The following is a 20,603-nucleotide window of genomic DNA, read 5'->3' on the forward strand; positions in this document are numbered from 1 at the left end:
AGGAGACTAGAAGGCTACTTTGGGAATGAGGGATGGGTTTGCAGAAACAACAATTTTCAGCTCGTCTCCAAGAAAGAATACGGTAGGGATGCTTACTTACACGTCTGGTAAATGGTATTTACGATCTTGAGAAAGAAGCTCATCAGATTGAAACACATTTCAGGAGACAAAAAGCACTCTCTCCCTCATCATTGTTTCCATCTTTCCGGAGCCAACAGGCAAACCGTACAGACAAGAGAGGGCTTCTCCATTCACAAGCCCACGGCCTCTGCCCCACCCCCTCATGGCCAGGGTCACGGAGTGGGCTGCCTGGACTTACCTATGAAATACGCCAGCAGAATTGCCAAGAGGAGGGCTGCAGCGATGGCGGACAGGGCGGCACATTTCCAACTGCAGTATTTAGAGGGCTTCTTCAGCTTGAAGGCCTTCCTGGAGAAGGTATTCCGGGGCAGCAGGCGGGGTGGTGGCGTGTAAACGGTTCCTGAGGTCAAAGGGTATCCCGGAGAAGAGCTGCTAAACAGGGGCGTGCTCCCCGAGGAGGTCTTAAAGAGAAAGTGCCTGGCAAGGGAAAGGGAAAGAGTGAGCACGGACATGGGCTGTTCCTGGGGAACATCCAGCTGCTTTTTCTTTCACTCTGCTTTCCATCATTCGAGTGCAGTCCTAGTCAACCGCTCTACCTTGTCACGGACAACAGGGCAAAGATTTCGTTTGATGGCAATAGAAATTAATTCCACAAACTCTCAACATTTTATGTGTTTCCATATACGTCTAGATTTTGTCTTCCACAACAATCCTGACAAGTATTCAAAGCAAATATGGACACTGGGTTACTGTGTGTCACTTGGAGATGATGGTGATGACGATGACACAAAGCAGCGTCATGTATTAGAACTTAACGTGTAAAGTCACTAGAACCGCATTGTCACAACTACTTACAAACTAAGTATTCACATATCCATGGATTTAAGAGACGAGAAATCAGGCTTGGCGAGGTCAAGCAACTATTCAGGGATGTGAACTCTGAGCTCTATCTCATGCTGAAGTCTGTGCTCTTGAGTGTTCCCTCAACTGTCTCTCCTGAGCCTTCTTCCTGGGCTGTTTGCCCCCCTCCATCTTGCTTCCTGTCCTGAGACGGCCTCTCTAGCTCACGTGATCCTGTTTTTTTCTTTGGCAACATCTTTGCCTGCCAATGAAACAAGGTGCTCTTGGTCTCTTGGGCTACAGTGTGACAATAGGCTTTAAGGGGGTCTACGGTTGACACCTCATATAACCCTTCCTCGGGGTCAGGGGACTGTCACTGCAAGGACACTTCAAGGACCATAAATCCTCTGACAGATTTTTCTCTCTCATGTGTTCCATTTATGAGACTTCAAATGTGACTTGCCACACCTTGTTTCAAATGATGAATTGTCTTCCAGGAAACAGATACTGGACTTTAAAGCACGGATTAAGTACTGTCTAGAGTTTGAGCAGCTGGAGACCGGAGACTGTGTCTCCTTTTACACCTTGTTCATTTTTATGTTCCCAGGACCCAACTCAAAGTTAAGCATGCATGGGAGAGTTTAGTGAATGAACGAATGAATGAACGAACGAATGAATGAATGATTGGAGTTCCCTCATGTTTTGTGAATTTAAGATTCCAAGATTCCAAATGTCATACAGGTTATCTCCCTCCTCTTCAAGTCTGCAGTAGGCACAACTATACTTACGGACCTCATACTATATGTCAGTTACGATGCTAAATGTTTCACTTGCCTCCAAACCTCACACCAACCCTATATTATTACAGTTTTACAGATGAGAAAAACGGAAGCTCAGAGGCAGCAGGCAGGGTCACTGGGGCTACCACTCCCACCTGACTCCAGGTCCTCCAGGTCGACCTCGTACACCACACTGCCCCTGCGTGTGGGACTCAGCAGGCGATCCCGGCGGGATTCTGAGGCAGGATCACTATTATTACAGATATTTGGATCTTGGCTGCTTCCAGACAAAACCTTGCAAGTATCTTAATCCTTGACAAAGACCAAACAAGCCTGAGATGGCTGACAATCGTGTCAGAAAATGAGTATCTGATGAGTGAATGATTTAACACAGCTAACATTAAAACAAACAACTGATAGTTAAAAACTTTATTTGTACTCTAAGTATGTTTGATGATCTGAATAAAGGCGAGAGGTTGGATTCCATAAATAAGCCTTTGTATTCCTTGTCCAATAGCACTCTTTTAATGCTCTGGATGAAAAGCGTCTTTTGGAAGAGGTGGCAGGAGGCAAGTGTTTAGAAGCAGCGTTTTGGAGCCATGTTCACCTGGACGGGAGTCTTAGCAGTTCCAGTCCCCGACAAGTAAGCTTACCTAAGTTACGCAATGCTGTTCTTAAAAGCCTCCATCTCTTCATCTGTAAAATGGGGGTAATGATGGCCCAGGTACCTCATGTCACAGCATAGGTGGTTTGTACAGATTACGTGAGATCATGTAGGAAGGGCACTTAACCAAAGGTGTGTCTCATAGCAAGTACTCGGTGCATTACGAGTAGCTTTTATTATTAATTCTCAGAACAACATAAGGAGCCTGAAACATGAGTTTTAATTTAAAGTCTGACAAATGTCAAACAAACACCTGAAGAGTTCTCCAAATCACTACGTAATAGTCCACTGCCTTATAATTAAGCAAGAACATATGTGCACCAGAAAGCCGGGGTGATGGGAAAATGCTGGAATTTGATTTAGAACCAGCCCAAATGTACTTCTTGAACAATTTTCCAAGAGCTGGTAGTGAAAATAGGATATCGAACTAAAACCAAGAAATAGACACTGCAGGCCATTATTGATAAAATATTTAGAAATACGGGGGCACCAGGTCTCACCCCCACAGAGATCTCACTCTTTCCCATGGCTTCAGGCGGCCTATGACTCAAGTCTCCAGGTGTCCTTTTCCAACCAGTTTCCTCCCTGAGGTCCAGACTCTCATTCCAGCTGTACACTGGGCATCTCTCCCTCTCTCTCTCTCTCTCTCTCCATTCCACAGCTGTATTGCACCAGTTGCAGCCAAGCACAGACTCTTTTCCTTCCCCTCCCCGTTCACACTCTTCCTGCATTCCTGTTACTCCCAGGTGCCTAAGAAACTGCAGCCACTTTCCCCCTCCTCCTTTCCCCTCACCTTCTCCCAAACACTGGGTGAAAGAATCCTATGCATTTTATTTCTGAAAACCTCTCCCACCAACCCTCCTCTTTCAACCCTTCTGCCACTTTTCTTCTCAATCACAAATGTCATTGTGCTCTGCCTTAGAAATCCTGCTGAGCCTCCAGTACCCACAAGAAGAAACGCAAATCTCAATACGGCACCAGACTCTTTACAACAACTACCCAACTTTTTTACCCTTGTCTCTAACCTCGTTCCCCCTGCTCCCTGAACTCTGTGTTTCAGCCACACCAGAAGACGCATCTTTCCTTAACGTGGCTATTCCTGCTGTCATTCCTTTGGGAATGATGTGCAATGCTTTCGGGAACAGCTGTTCCCGTGCTTTCCCACCCACCCCACCCCTGCCAACTCCTACTCACCTCCCAACCTCCTACTTGGGAAACCTATTCCAAAAGGTTTGGAATCTATGCCATCCTCTATCACTTTTTGCACTCAAGAATCTTTTATACACTTGGATATCTCTGTATCTATCTACCTACCTACCTACAGCTATCTATCTATCTATAATGTGTTTGTCCCAGTGCCTGGCACCTGAACATCAGTCATATTTGTGGGCAGAATCAGTAAATTGGAAACAATGTTTTGGCAACATCAGAGAAATCACAAGATGAAGATTAAGAAGTTTAAATTGTTTGAATGTTATTTTTAATGCACTCATTTGTAAGAAATAATAGAAGGAAATGATTTTTTTTTTTTTTTTGGTATGGGATTCCTTCCTGAGATCCTAAAATTCTCTCCTGACAACTCAGTCTATTTTCCACACTTCTTTCTAAACAGGAAGTCAGATTATGTCACGTGTCAATATTCTCTCCTCCCCTCCCCGAATCAATCGATCGATTGATCAAGGTTTCCAATAACACATAAAATAAAGTCACAAGTCCTTTCCATGGCCTGCAATGTCCTGCCATGATCTGCCTTCTGGCCACCTTTCCAAATGTAGCTTCTACCACTTTAAGTCAGTTAACTGTATCAGTTAACCCGTCTTCTTAATATTCCTCATCGTATCACAACCAACACATTTTCACCTAAGGGCCTTAATACATGCTGTTCCCTCTGCCTGGCAATACCTCACAGCTTGTTTCTTCACATCACTCACCACTCTGCTGCAGTGTCACTTTCCCGGGGAGATCTCCCCTGCCCTCCCCCTGCTTCTTTCTCTGTCGTTCTCCATCCTGCTAGAACTGCTTTATTGTCCTAAATTTTTAAAAAAGATTTTATTTATTTGTCAGAGAGACAGTGAGTGCACACAAGCAGGGAGCGCAGCGGGCAGAGGGAGAAGGAGAAGCAGACTCCCCGCTGAGCAAGGAGCCCGATGCGGGACTCGATCCCAGGACCCTGGGATCACGACCTGAGCCTAAGGCAGACACTTAACCGACTGAGCCATCCAGACATCCCTATTTTTCTAAATTACATGTGTATTTGTGTATTTTTTATTATCTATCTCCATCATTAGATCTAAACTTCTATGACATTTAAAAGAAACAGGTATTTTGTCTCATTCATTCAACACTGTACCCTGACATTTAGAAAAAAGCCTGGCACATAGTGGGCACTCAGCAAATCTTTGTTAAATGAACGACTTACAAACTTTCTAAGGCCAAAACCATGACTGTTAACAGGACAGCACTGTGAACATTTTCAATTTTAAAATTAGGATTCCTCCCACCATGTTGACTTCTGTTTTCCAGATTGCGCATATAGGCAGATGTTCATATTTATACATACAAGCCCAGATCCTTCTACAGGAAAAACAAACAAACAAACACCATGTACTTTTCAGCACTGCATTAATCCTAGCAGACAATAGCTCTCGGCCTTCTCTTTGCTATCGTGGTGTCTGTGATGATCCTAGCTAAATGAAACTCGTTTGGTTATCATATCCCTTTTTTCTAGTTTCTGATGCTTAAAATGATTCAACCAAAGTACCAAAGATAATGTAGACTCTTGTTTCTTCACAACACAGCTACACCTGCAGTTGCAAATCTTTAGAAGGTTTAATTCAGCAAATAAATAAATAAATAAATAAATAAATAAATAAATAAATAAAGGAGGTTCTTAAGAAGAGATCTTCAGAGTGTGTCCCATAAATACCTGCTTTGTGGTCACTGGAGTTAGAAAAGGACAACTTTCTGGCCTCCAACCAGACCCAGTGCTTGGGTCCGGGTATTTATTGGTTAAGAAGCTCTCTAGGTGATCCGAAAGTATCTTGAAGTTTAAGAAACTCTACCCTAAGCATCGTGCACCTCTCAGATGTGTCTGATGGTTAGTAGATGTATCTTTTTAAATTCTATGCATCTAGAGAACACACTAGATGTTGAGTTGAATCCTTTTAAATGAGAGTTTTGAATGCTGATGTCTTTAGAGGTGAAGTGTCAAGAAGTCAAGAAAGTCAACTTACTTTCAAATGATTCAGCAGAAAGATCTCTAGATCTCTTTATAGATAAGGCAAATGCCGCAAAATGATAGCAATTGTTGAAACCAGGTGGTTTTCTTAGTTTGTATTACTCCCCCAACTTTTCTCCATGTTTGAAAATTTTCATAATCACAAGCTGAAAAAAAATGCAAGCTTTGATTCACCCAAGGATTGCTGTCACATGCTGCAGGCGGGAAAACAAGGTAAATAATATGAGGCAAGACCCACAAGGTAATGGTCTGGCCAGATGGTAACTGGGAGGACCAAGGCGGCTTAGGGGACTTCTGATTTTTCCTTGAACTGGCTATTAAGACAGCTTTTCCCCCTGAGGGGCCTGCTCAGTACGCTCTGATGAATCATTTGTGACGCCCCAACTGAACTTCCTCCCAGCGGTGGGTCATGGAAGTAGCTCAGCTCAGGACTCCAGGCGTCAGCAAAAATGTGTAGTTTCCAAATGCACTTGACATTTTTCAAGCACAACTCAATTGCTCTCAGAATTGGCCACTTGTGCCTGGGAAAGGAAAGGCAAATGAGGGGCCCCCAAAGTGCTGTCCTTGGAGTTTGCTAACACTCAAAGGGATAGAGAAAACCAGTCCTTGATATCTTACAAAAAATAAAAGAAGAGCTTGCATGCTTCTTTCCCTTCCTAGCCATGTGGGCTTCAGTCCTAGCACCCAGCATCCTTCCTGGCCCAGGTTAGGGGCTCCGGATGGCCGTGGAATTGATCAGTAAGGCTAAGGAAGGGCAGTGGCTCTGCGTCCTCAGCTCTGGATCTGAAGTGCCAATGAGTTCTTAAGAATACTGTGATCATCACTTCACCTGAAGCTATCTTTTTGTTAAATGTCAGGTTTCCTCACGTGAAAACAAAACTATGTAATAAAACCTGGGAGAGAAAGCATACCTAACAACCATTCTCCCATGCGTTTTACATGACAGCAAAGACATGTATTTGAGGCAGAATCTTGGCAAACCAGGATTTTGCTTACAATTGGCTTAGGAAATTCAGGGCACACATCTCCTCTGATTAAACAACCATGGAAAATTTTAAAAAGACGTCTAACAAACAAGAAACTCACGCAGAGCATCCATGTAAGAAGGACCCCATCAATTCAAAATACTGTGAATTTTTATTTTATTCTTATGATACAGAAGGAGCTTGACTAATCTAGGGTGGAAGTATTGAGAAGTGGTAGCTGGTTAAACTACTTGAGACTCCAACAAAAGATTGCTTTTCCTTTTTTTCTGAGTCAATCACCGGTAAACTCACTTATTAGCCTCAAACCCTACCAAAGAAGGGAACAAACAAGAAAATCCCTTAACAGCAAGCACCATTTCTCAGGTTGCAACCAGTGGGATCCTAAGAGGCAGTCTCCCTATTTTCTATTGGTTTGGCTTTATTCCCAGGGGGAAATCCCAGCAGGGCTTTGAAACAGCAATGCACTACACAAATAAATGCACTGCCTTAACTCCAAAGGTCAAGTTTTTGTCCCCACCCCCACCCCTCCCTGTTCTTCTCTCTCTCAATCTATTTCCCAGTATTTCCTCACAGCGTACATTCAGTAGCCACAACAACTAACGAGGAAGCGCAGATGAGTTCTCTCTTGCTCACGAAGTCAGCTGCAGGAAACATTCTCCTTGAAATCAAGCGAAACTATTGAATGGTCTCAACACAGCGCCCTGCGCAAAAAAGCAGCTCTGGTTATCAGAGAAACCAGGTGTTGACTGTTGTTCTACCGAGAAAATTGACCTCCCCAGTAAATAAACTCACAGGTATTCAGAGTAGTGGATGAAAATATTGATACACAGCCCATTAATCCCTAAAAGATTTTTAACATCATACATGCATTTGCTGAAAGTTGATAAAAAGCCAGAGAAGGGATAGAAGCAGAAATGCACCTGGACTGGGGATGGGGTGATCAGTGAGGGAGATCAGGTGTGCACTGGAAAATGGGAGATTTCATCACATTTTACTGGTCCTGGCTCTGCCCTTTGAAGCATCAGGTTTATTGTCTCTAAAGGAGTAAGTTTAATAAAGAGGCAGCCCATAAAGGGTACTGTAGCATGTAAAGTTACTGTAATTAGGTTTTCAGGAGTTATAATAAAACATTTAGCTGGAGAGAGGTTAAATAACCACCACACTTTCTGGCATCATTATTATACTCTCCAGTAGGAGAAGGAATGATGGTGGTAAAGGGGAAACTCGATGGGTGGGCTTCTGAGAGAGACAGAGAGAGACCTGGGGCCTGGAGAGAGAGAGAGAGAGAGAGAGAGAGAAACATACAGGATGGGTTGGAAAAAGCAGGGGAGATCATGAGAAAGATGACATTGGATATTGTACTAAGTTATTTTTTAACTGTTCTGTCTTTATTTTCCTACTTGCAAATATAAAATGTACACATGATAAAAAAATCAGATAATAATTCAAAAATAGAAAAATTCTATCCTAAGAGAAAGACTAGTAAGACATTTGATGTTGAGAGTTTTTTTCCTTAAATATAAACCTTCTTTTATTCTTACTATTTTCGAATCCAATAGGATCATACCAAGGAGGCAGTATTAAGCCTACAGATCCTGGACTTGGACAACCAGGATTTGGGTCCTGGCTTCTATTCTTATCACTGTGTGGCACTGGGTAAGTTACTTACCCTCTCTAGGTGGCCTTGCCTGTAAAGCGAGAGAATGTTAGTACCTTCATGGGCTTGTTCAGGGGGATCGGGTGACTTTATTCATATGAGATGCTTAACATCGAGCTTGACATCCAATGAATGGTCAATAAAGGTAGCTATTAATCCCTTGAAGGCAGGAATCATGTATATCTCGGTCTTTACTAGAACTCCTTGACCTAGCACAGTACTCAGCTCATTTAAAATATTTGTAGAATGCATGAGCCCCTCTATTTAGCACAGTGACTGGAAAATTGCAGGCATCCCAATCCCCTAAAAACAATTTTATCAGGAAGGGAAGGAATTGAAGATATTACTAATGTGCTTGTTCTCCTCTTCCAGTTGGGAATTTGTGCTTGGGTTGAGAAGTGAACTGTTGCTTTTAACATAAAACTTTAAAAATGTTTTTTAAAAATTGCTACTTCCCAAGTTTGAAGAAGAAGCCAGTAACCCAATTAGTATAATTAAAAGCCCATTTCATTTCACGATTCCCTAAGCTTAGACTCAAACCAATTTTGATGCAATGAAAAATAGGCTTTCAAGGTTTCTGATCCCTGAACCTTTTAGATCATAGGGGACCATCACTACATTTGCATATGCCATGAACAACAGGAAAATCCTCTATTTTGCCCTCTTCAAAATTTGCAGTCATACCAAAAATACTCACAGCTGGAATAATTAGCAACTCAATTTATTGCCTTCCGTTTTTTAAATAGAAGCTTCGACTCTTGATATTTAAATAGTGTCACACTGTGATATAACATAGCATTTTTCATGGTAAAACTTCTTTTTTTTCCCCCATGAAATGATATACTGCTCAGTGTGACAGGCAAGGTCTCTGGAGGTCACTAAAGAAACCTGGTGTTTTGTGAGCAAATCCATTTCAGAGTCTTTGGGATGAAATGAGAAGTCTTTTTTTTTTCCCCTGGAGTTGTTAACTTGTTGACTTTTTTCAAGTTAATTGGTAAAAGTCTTGATACAGTAGAGGAAAAAAACAAAGACTTCTGACTTTGACTTCAAACTTGACCTTGAATTCACCATACACTATAATATGGGAGTGTAGAGACAGCCATTTCAAATAGACTTGCATTTGTGTTCACCGGCAGCCAGAGGTAGATGAAGAAAGAATACTCGCCATCAGATACAATCAACGAGCAGAATGATTTCTCCCATCGAGTTTATTGCCTGTACCATTCAGAGAGTCAAAGAATTTTCGAGCTGGAAGAAACCTTAGGGCATGTCCCTTTATCATATTCTGCTTCATGCTACCACATTTGTCCTGTGTGCTTGCCTTGTCTCCCCAGTCATTTACAAGCTTCTCAAAAGCAGCTCCTATATCTTTTGCTTCCTGCTATCTTTCTTTGTTCATAGTAGGTGCTCACAAACACCTACTGAAGGAATACAGCGATTAAGGAACAGTGGAAACGTCCAGGCTTTGGAGTCAGGCATATCTGAATCCAAATCACAACTGCACCAGGAACTGCATTCCACTGGGAAAGCTCATTAATCTCCCTGAGCCTCAGATGCCCCTTCCAAAAAATGGGTAGAGACTAGTATCCTCATTACAGAAGTGTTGGAAGGGCTGGAAGAGATGGCGAATACGATCTGTGAGCACAGAGGCGGACCCTCAGGAGGCGTCTAACACATGCAGCTACCATGTTCCCTTTTTCCTCTGAAACAATTCAAAGTCTAAACTATGAAGTCATGAGCCAACCAGTATTTACTGAGTGTGGATATGTATCTCATGGAGCCGACACTTTGGATAAAATGTTAAGAACTCATCCACGTATGGAATGACTAATTGGAGAGACGGACGGGATAAACAAAACTCAAGCCCACGTAAACAAACAAGTATGTGAGAAATGACAAATTGTAAGAAGTGCCATGAAGGAGAAAGGGACTAAGATAGAGAAAATTGAGACTATATTAGTACGGCCATTCCTCTCTGAGGAGATGATCAAAAAGGGGAAGTCTCAGGATAAGGGGTCAATCACCCAAGGGCGATGAAAAGAGCATCCCAGGCAGAAGAAACAGTATGTGCAAAGGCTCTGCAGTAGGAAAGTGTATCCGGCACATGTTTGCTGCTCGATCCATTTTCAGTAAGTGAATAAAAGAATGAACCAATCTAGATTTTTTTTCTATCTGTTCTCAGATCCAACACATCTATTTATCCTGCCGTGTCCTCTTCAAGGGATGCCCTGTCACTCTGGGTTTCAAGACTTTGGTAAACAAGATCATGTTCTCATTACGCCTGCACATGGCTATTTTAAATCCTTTGCGAAACCTGCATCCTTCTATTATGAGGAGACTCTGGCCCATTTTAATGAGAGCCTCCCCATTTTCTTGATCTTTTAAGTTGGAATTCTCAACTTTTCTGTCATTCTTGAGTCATGTTAGCTATAATCGCATGGATTATTTCCATTGAGAACTTGCAATAGTTTTCAAAAATAGCGATAATGCACTTTTGATTAATTTCTAGGATTCTACTATGATGCCATGCATTTTGTAGCCCTCCCCTCCTCTCTTCCCACAGCGACCCAATGGACATGTATGTTCAGGCATTAGTTTCCAGTAAGCTCAGGGCCAGTTCTGGTTTGTAACCAGGAGCTCAGAGATAATCTTCGTACGAGCCTGGAAGGATTTTTTTGGTAAACGTACTTGCTCCTTATCTGTCTCTTCTCTGCCCACCTACAGAGCAGTTTATCTTCATAGGTTTGGTATCTCTGCAAATGTAAAGATTTCATGGTGCACTTTCTCTTCCAAATCACTTTTAAAAGAATATGAAGAGAAGAGTTTTCATCTCTGAAAAATCTTGTGTACACCCTCCTCCACCCAGGGAAGAATCCGTTTATCTCTTTCCACCCCCCTCCCCGCCTCCCTCCGTAACAAAGGAGTCCTGTCTGATACACCTGTCTTTATTTCCTTATCTTTGGTGCTTCAACAACTTCAGGAAAGTCTGATGAGTTGCATTTACCTCATGCGAGGCTGAATGGGGATCATGTTGACAATTCCAGATGGTAACATGCGGCACCCTTGGATCCATTTATCTGTATTAATCAAATCACATGTACTGGTATTTTCTGTAGTGCCTTCAAAGTTAACCATTCCAGAGCATGTTTTGGAAACAGACATTTTTTCTTGGCTTTTTTTTTTTTTTTGGAAAAGATTGGAGCAAGAGATGGATTCTCCAGCCTAACTATCTTATTGCCTCTCCCTTGAGTAGACTTTTCACACCAAGGGGGATACACTGATCCTCTAGTTGTTTACCTTTAATTAATTAATTACTTAATTAATGAAATCTTTTTCCTACTGAGGTGAGATTCACATAACATAAAATTAACCATTTTAATGGCATTCAGTGCATTTACAATATTATACGACCACCACCTATATTTTGTTCCAAAACATTTTCATCACCCCAAAAGAAAACCCTGTACCCAGTTAGCAATAATTCCCATATCTGTTCTCCTACTCCTAGCTCCTGGTAATCACTAATCTGATTTCTGTCTCTATGGAATTTCCTAGTATGTATATATCCTATGCATGCAATCATACGATATGTGACCTTTTGTGCTTGGCTTCTCTCACTTCGCATAATGTTTTCAAGTTCATCTCCACTGTAGTATTTATCAACATTTCATTCCTTTGTAAGCCTGAATACTATTCCTGTGTGTGCACGTGTGTGCGTGTGTGTTGTTTATACAAATATACATACGCCACATTTTGTTCATCCACTCATACAGTGAGGGGCGTTTGGGTTGTTTTCATCTTTTGGTTATTGAGAATAGTGCTGCTTTGCACATTTGTGTAAAAATATTTGAGCATTTGTTTTCAATTTTGGGGGGATATACACAGGAGAATTGCTGGGTCATAGGGTAATTCTATGTTAAACTTTTAGGGGAACTTTAGCTGCTTTCTAAATGTCGAAAATGATCGACCTTGAACTCCTCGGCAAGGTCAAATTCTGGTCGGCCCTAAACATGTTGCCAGTTTCCTTTCATCCTACCAACGTGAGGAGACTGTTTTTGAAAACTTCGAAATTACAGAAATAAAAAGCACCATCAGAGTTCCAAGTAGCAGTAGTCACAGAAAGAGTAATAACACTTCCGATCTTACAAAATATTTTAACACGCCAAGTCAACGGGTTCTCATTTTAGGAAAGAGGTTTCGGAGGAAGGCTACTAGGGTTTATATCCTAGGAAAGGGATCTACCCATGACATTTTTATAAAAAAGTTTATATTGTTAGTACATATTCTGAGCATGTATTATAAACAGTACTTACTCACCAGGCCCAAATATTGCAGAACCTGATGAATGAATTTGAGTATAGATGAATTTCTAAAGTTTTGGTGCTCAGAGAGAAATTCCGTCTTATCTTAGAAGGCAGATTCAGAGAGTTCTTCTCTAGTAAGGGTTTGAAGAAATCCTAGGTTTCCTACTTCTGTTGTGAGATCAAAGAGGGTCTGAAATATAAAATCTTGAAGTATCTTCTTTGGATCACCGAGTATATTCGTGTATTACTAGCTTTAGGTAAAGAAAGTATTTCCTGATATTTAGGAAATACTGGAGTAAAGAAAATTTAGGGGATTACTACAAGATCCTCACAAGCCTTTACTATCTTAAATATCCCAGTACTCTACATATAACATTTATCATTCTGCTTATTTGGTCACACTAGTTTTATACCCACCAACTTTCCCAGGCTTAAAACTGGTATTCCATGGGGGTATACTTTTGAGAAAGAAAATTCTCATTCATTTCTATTTTTGAATGAGTATACTAAGGCCCAGAAAGAAATTAAAAACAAACCAACAAAACCACCAATAATGGATATTTCCTAGATTTTCGTAGGTTCTTAAGACCTAGTCCCTTGGTGGAAAGAGGGAGGAAAGCGAGAGGGAAAGAAGGGGAGAAGGAAGGGAGGGAGGAAGATTGGAGGGAAAGAAGGAAGCTATATTATGACATAAAAATGAAAAGGGACAGATGAAGTATTTTATGGGATTTCTTCAAGGCTTAGAAAGAAAAACAAAACTGATTTATTGGAATTCTTGCATAGCTAAGAATAATCCTTGAGAGGGAGAGAGAGTCTTAAGCAGGCTCCATGCCCAGCACATAAGCCTGATGTGGGGCTTTAATCTCAAGACCCTGAGATCACGACCCGAATGGAAATCAAAAGTCAGATGCTCACCCCACTGCACCACCCAATGAATCCCAGGTGTGGGAACCGGCAGAGGAGAAGGAAAACGAGACAAAGAAAGAAAACTACTACTCATGTTTGCGGCTTAGAGATTTGCTTCCACATCAATGCTGTGCAGAGATTTCTAGCTTTTAAGTTTGGAGCTCTGTGGCTTTTATTTATTTTGAACACTCAAATAAAAGATAGTTATCTTTAACACAATTTCTTTTCCCATTTGAATTTACATCAGACCCTTTGAGACACGAGCCAGTATACAAAGACCTATCAGCGTGTTCACCCACATTTCTTTCTATGCGTAATATCCGTAGGTACGATGTTTTCTTCTTATTTAGTACTCTTCTTGAAATGATATAAAAGCTCTTCAGGGATATTAATTAAGCTTTACAGCAACCCCTGTGACACGTCTGCCTGCCTACATATATCTGTTGGACACTTAGAAATTAATGCTTTGCAGAAGTGTGCCATTTAAGTGTGTTTGTAGGCCAGCCACATAGCCACTGACAATGCACTGAACAGATCCATACATTTCAGTCGTCAAAAAATGCCATTAAAAAAGGCAACCATCATTTAGCATCAATGCGTAAATATTGCCATGGTGCTTAATATACTCTCAAGCAGGTCCTGCAGTGTCCCTGTCACAAAACAAGTCCCAGGGAAGCAGGTCCTGAAAGCTTGGCTTTCTTGAAAGGCTCCCAGCTTCCTAAATGCTGGGTTTCCTAGGGCCCCAGGCAAGGCTTTTTAAAAATGCAAGTGTCAAGGAAAACTGTCATGCATGTTTGCCTTAAGTACCTGAAAAGCTTGTCACTGCCATCTTGGAAGTCTTGACGAAGACACAGTTGGACATGCCGAGGCACGGTAAATTGAAAGCTGCCTGACAGGTAGGTGGCATGTTAGACTAACAGCCAGGTGCCCGCCTCCAGGCATTTTCTTTGCAAGCGGCAGAATTAAACAAAACTAAAGGAGAGTCTCATCAGGGGAGGTGTCTTTGCAGACATTTCAGAGGCGTGGACTTGAACTGGGGTCCTTTCCGGCTCTTAGGTTTTGTTTGATAAGAGCTTAAGCGGCTACATGAAAAGCAAAGCACAGTCTGAATTTCTGTGAGGGCAGTGGGAAGTGGGGGCGGGGAGAGCAGTGGGTGGAGAGGGCAGAGGCCAAGAAGGAAGAGGTTCAAGGTCAGGGTTAGGCTGGCATCACACCTGCTTGTTCTAGGAGACTGAGCAGGTAAACTGTTGGCAACAAGTGGGGTTCGGAGCCTGGTAACCTGGGTAGCCTTAGGAAAATGATTTGTTGAATCTCGGTTTCCTTGGGTAAAAACAACTGAAAATGTTGCATAGGGATACTACGTGCATTAAATGGGCTCGGCACATATTTGCCACTAGGGAGACCCTCAGTAAGAGCTGGCTTTTACTGTTCTGGAGAGAACTATCAGTGAATCCCATAAACTGCCTCCTTGGAGGGTAGATCTTTCCTCTGGTCCAGCCCCCTCTTCCTTCCTTCCCTTCTCCTTTCCTTTCTTCAACATGAGATCCTTTGGTTAACTGCTATGAACTTCTATTTCTTGTCTTTCTGGTATGTCAGCTGATGCTTTTCCTAATTCTCGCCGCAAATGTGACCATAACACACCTTTGCAGGCTCCCGGTCCCACACAGAGCAGACCATAAGGTGCTTCACTGGGCGCAGAAGGTGGCCCTAATAAGGGTCACAAGATCTTTCTAGAATTGTCTCCTGAGTTTCAGTCCAGCGGATCAGAATGCTTGCACACTCTTGCTTTTCTGGCCTCATTCTCTTATCTCTTCCTGGAGTGCCCTTTGGATGGGGTATACCTTTCCATCAAAATGGGAATCAGACACCATTCCTGCCGGCTAGGGTTCCCCGACCAGGTAGATGGGGTGTCCCCTACCACCCTGTGTTCCCATACCACCCTTAAGGCCATATTACAGTGTTTTATATTATTATAATTATCTACTTAGCTGTCTTTCCCATAGACTGTAACTGTTGGGGCACAAGGACCATGTCTTTTTCACCTTTACCCTCAACACCCTGCATGGTGGTCAGCCCCTCATGGAACCTCCATAAATGCTGGCTGCATTAAGCTGAATTCCTATGAACATAGCTGGTAATGGGATTACCACCGGGAGGTGGGAAATACAAAAATCCTTGTTTAGCATAAAATCGGAGTTGCAGATAAACTATATAAATTTGGCCTGAGGCCCTCTTATTGACAGAACCCTCACATACTTATTTCACGAAAGGGGCTGCTTTCCTTGCTGGATTTTCAAGCCCTTGATCATAAACACTCTCCTATAATAGTTAGAACAATAATACTGCTGTACTAGACATTTCTCTTGGGGACTCAGAAACTTGACTAAGTCATCTTAGATATTCGTATAATATCCCCGTTAGGTGGATAGAGGCAAGGTAGACGGGGAGAAGAGGCAAATTTAAACATTGCCAAATTATAAATGAGAAAACGAAACGCAGCAAAGGTTAGGTATCTTGAATCATGGAGGCCACACTGAGGCACAATTTGGGAATGAAGAGAAGGGCCCTACAGCTAGAATCACAGGAAGTGAGTGAGTCAGATTTTCCCCACAGCTATACCTCTTTCTCACACTACACCTAGCACATTAGAAGGGGAGTTGAGTTCCTAGAGTATTCTAGTATTATTTGGTACATTATTTCTTGAAAAAGAAAGTTCTTTCAATTCTATGTTTAAAATCCAATACCGTAAACTTCAGGGCTCTTATTTTAAGCCCATAAAAGAAAATTCAGCCCATTAAAGAAGAAGGAATAAAGAGAGATGGTAGCATTTGAATTGAAATGCACATAATTTGGCATAATCTATCAAAATTTAAAAGGCACATTCTATATACCCTTTGATCTACCAATTTCACTTCCAGGAATTTAACTCTTGAACATAATCATGTAAGTATGCAAAGGAAGGTATATACACAAGACTCTTCGTTCCAGTTTTGTTTGTGATAGCAAAAAATGTGAAAGTGACCTGTGTCCATAAAGAAGAGACTGGTTAAATAAATTACAACATTCTGGAGTATTACACAGACTTTAAAACAAGAATGAGGTAGGTCCATATAAAATTCCCTGCAGTGATTTCCACCTTATTTCATGAAGTTAAAAAAGGAAGTGGCCAAATGGTATGTATAATATGGTCTCATTTATATTAAACTTAAAAAAATATGCTCGTACATCCATAAACATTTTGGGAAGCCCAAAATAATAAACCTTCCAAAGAGATTTCCTGGGCAGGGAATATTACTTTCCATTTTCTATCCTCCTAGCTGGTGAATATTTTTACCAAGAGAAGGTCTACATTTTGTAATATAGGAGTGGAAAGACCAAATCTATTATAATATGTGTCTTAAATTCTTGACAATTCCTTCGTGGAAGGAAATGGAGAGAAGATTCTGTGCGGGATGAAGAGGCAACAAAATCCCCTAATCGTGCTGAGAAGAGCGAAGCGCGGCGAGGTAGGCTCGAACCGGAGGCCTACTTGATAGCACCACGTGGACATTCAGAGTGGGAGGCCTCGACCAGTCATCTGGGTCTCACCCCCCTCATCTATGAAATAGAAATTGGACTATAGCAGGTAATCTTAACATGGATCCCAGCTTGAAAGTTCTGCCTCTGGGCTGCCAAATGATTCCCACTTCTCTTAAATGATCCAGCCAACCTAAATCGCCTTTACCTCGATTCCTTCTCCCGGTCTGCCTTCTGGTGTAGCGGTCAGAATCAAGAGACCAACTTCCCAGGAGACGGCGTGTGCTTATTTCTGTATTCTCGTCACTAGATCCTTTCTTCTCGGTCTCTCTCTTTGACTCTGACTCTCCCTCTCTGCCTGAAATCGCCTTTGGCTTTAGTTGTGTAGCAAATTCTACAATTCCTCTTTCCCAAACTGAATGGTACCGTGAACTGGAAGATGCATATTAGAGGCGGGACAGGAGGAGGCTGCTCACTGCTTCCCTATGTCTAGACGAGCCCAACAATGGTGAAGACTCAGAAGACAAGGTGTACCCAGACACACGTGGACAGTGTCCTTGCAACTTGTCTCCCAGCCACATCATTGTCATCAGATCCTACATGGGTTTAAACAGATGTGTGCTACCTTTTCCCCTAGGGCACTGAGTTTGAGTACTTCTAGTAATGCCAGATTAAATCACAGGAGTGTAGATAGTGATGGGCATAATTACTGACATGAGGACGCACCGCATTGTAGGACAAAACTTTTTGTCTAATTACATGTAGAACTACTCAATTGTTACCTACACTGTGGTCCATTACGGAGTTGACTGACCCCTGCAAAACGTCCTACCTAAGATTTTCACCATGAAGAGGATAAAATGCATTGCTGAGAACAGGTGCTTGAAGCATGGAATTAAATGTGTTCCATTCATGGTTTTATTAAAAAAGCAAAACCAAAAATTGTCCAAAGTAATTCAACTTTATAAAGGTAAAACTGCATCCCAAGCCATTTTCAGGAGATGGGAAATGCATTGAGTTGTTTTGAGTTAACTTTCTCATCATGAGCCCTCATAAAGAGCACTGGTTAGTAAGACAATAAATGAGCATGTTTTAATTAGAAAATGTGGAATCCAAGCAGTTTTGCAGGAAAGACGATGATAGCTTCAAAGAGACATCAGGAGACTAATAAAAGTTAAAATGCATTAAGTGGCCACAGTGAACTCAAAGGTAAAGTCGTGGGATGTTTGAGAAGTGAACCAGAGAGGGCAATGAATCAGAAGGGGATGGAAATTAGTCAGTGGAACTTATTCTTTCTACTTCACATTAGAATCAGCTGTAAACCCCCTTCTGTGCCCAGGCAAGTGAGATAACCTGATGCCCTAAAATTCTGCCATTCCCCCATCCTGGCCAGAACTGTGTGTGCCCAGAGGAGAAAAATCACTATCATCGGGCAATGTGAGAAGGCAGTCGGGATAGGGCAAAACTAGCATTGAACTTGATTTATTTTTTTAATTGATTGATTGATTGATTGATGGCCTGCCAGCCTCCATTTTATGGTCTCCTAAAATCATGGTGCTCAGTTATGACCATGCCACTCTTCCTGCTATGCTTCTCTCTATGGGTGCGTGATCCAGGTCTAGCCAATCAGCATGGTCTGTTCTCCAGGCCTTGGGGATTGGGTCCATTGTGGGTATGTGACCCTCGTTGGCTTCAGTGAAATTTAATGAAGGGGGTGTTGTTGAAATATCAGAAGATATCCTCTTTCTGTTAGGTTTCTAAGCTATGAGAACATAGCCTGTAGTTCCCACAAAGATCTCCCAAAAGAAGGCCTGCTTAAGAACGATGGTGGGAAAGACAGAAAAGTGAAGCTAAGGGACAGATTCCTAATGCCTGAGTTTATTTCCATGAATCCAGTTCTTCCAGAATCTTGATTCTGCCTCAGGCCCTTCATCTTCCCACGTTCCCTCTTTCCCACATGCAAAAAAAGGACAATAATATCTATCTCACAGGCTTCCACTCACATAACATGAAGTACCTATTAAGATACTTGGCACGAAGCAGTTATTTAAGGGATGATGACACCTAAAAGCAAAACCAAAGAGAGCGTTCAGTTGTCTCCAGGAAGTGAAAAGATATCTACTAGGGCCACAATTTCTCCTCACACGGATTCCGAAGTCTAGAAGCTGGAGAAGGCGATCTTTGCCATCTCCTGCCTTCAGTATACTCCTGGAGGACACTAATATACCAAGAGAGAACAGCCCGAAGCTGAGGACAAGACACCCACAAAACCCGGGGGTACAACGCACTGTGCCACTGCCACAGGGTTCTCATATTTAGTCTCATTTTACTGATGCCAGGGTGGGGTAGATTTCCCCATCAAATGCTTAAATAGGGCCCAACATCGCCTTATGCCTTCTTAGCCATGTTCCCTAGTAGAGAAAGTCTGGGTTGATAAGAGATTAAAAAGTCACTAAGATTAAGCTTTCCATTTAAAATTCTTATCTAAGCACATACCAGTGCAAGAAGAGCGGCATCTTCCACCTTCTTCCGATTGCAGAATTCTAAATCCATTTATTCAAAGAATTTTAAAAAATGAGCTTTTAACCATCCTATCATTGGTGTGCAACGTCTTTACAGGAGGACTAATTGTGGAGAAACAAACTTACGGATGTTTGTACCCCACTGAAGCTTTAACAAATTGCAGCACAATTTCAGTACAATCTCACAAATAAAAAAGAAGTGCTATTCATTCTCTTTTGAAATGCAAGGCAAGAACAGTTAAAACAATGATGAAAGAAACTGGGGGCATTGGCTGATTGCTCAGTCATTCTGGGTAAGAAGCAATTCTTTCAGGGATTTAAAAATGCACAATTTGGAGGGCGAGACTTGTGGTTAGCATTGCCATGACCTCTAAAAATGATAATTTGCAAACATGACTCATGAAATAGCCTGAAATCATTTGGTGGGTTTCGGAGGGAAGAAAGGTTTTGAGAAAAAGTTTCTTAAACCCTCTCCTATAATCAGAGGATGCAGCCCCAGGGGAGCGACCTGGCTGAGAGCCTCGTACAGGACTGCAGTTCCGGGGACACAAAACTCCACATTACAAAGCAGGCGAGGCCGAGACTAATAAATCAAAGGAAGCTGCAGAAAAGTTGCAGAGCCTACTTCCCCAGCCTGGGAGAGCCGAGAACGCCTTATCTGGCCTCTGTGAAAAGAAAAGGATCATTGGGGAGCCAGATTTAGAAAAAGACTTGGCTTCATCAAGTCTCTCCCTGTCTGAGCCAGATAAAATGTCCTCTGGGAAGGCTTCAGGAAATGCCCCAAGGGAGTGACAGCTGATATGAGCTGAATGGGTGAAAGAGCACAGAGAGAGATGGAAATATTTGGCTTTTTTTGACTGCAAACTTAACCCAAGACAGTTACAGAGACTTGGGGCAGAGTCTTGCGCTTACGAGGCATGACCACGAGGTGGCCTCAATCCCTAATTGGGTCCCCATCGTTCAGGTGGCGAGGGACAGTTTTTGTCAAAAGTTCTCTTACCTAGAACCTTAGCTGTGGTTAACTTACAAATAAGAAGTTCAAGTACCCAAAGCTTTAATAAACTTAATAAGGCTTTAGTTTTATAGCGGGAGCCGAATTCGAAAAGGACA

General features: G+C 42.1%; 1 protein-coding gene across 1 annotated transcript in view; it reads right to left on the bottom strand.

The window, feature by feature from the left end:
* Positions 1–20,603, bottom strand: part of TENM2 (teneurin transmembrane protein 2) — a 524,046-nt gene that overhangs the window by 258,613 nt on the left and 244,830 nt on the right. Inside the window, exon 4 of the mRNA XM_045792137.2 lies at positions 320–558. Within this exon, the coding sequence (XP_045648093.2) occupies positions 320–558 (239 nt within the window). The remainder of the gene's footprint in view (positions 1–319; positions 559–20,603) is intronic.

This window comes from Ursus americanus, chromosome 15, assembly GCF_024610735.1.
Source record: "Ursus americanus isolate L20-20 chromosome 15, mUrsAme1.1.p, whole genome shotgun sequence".
NCBI classification, from domain to species: Eukaryota; Metazoa; Chordata; class Mammalia; order Carnivora; family Ursidae; genus Ursus; species Ursus americanus.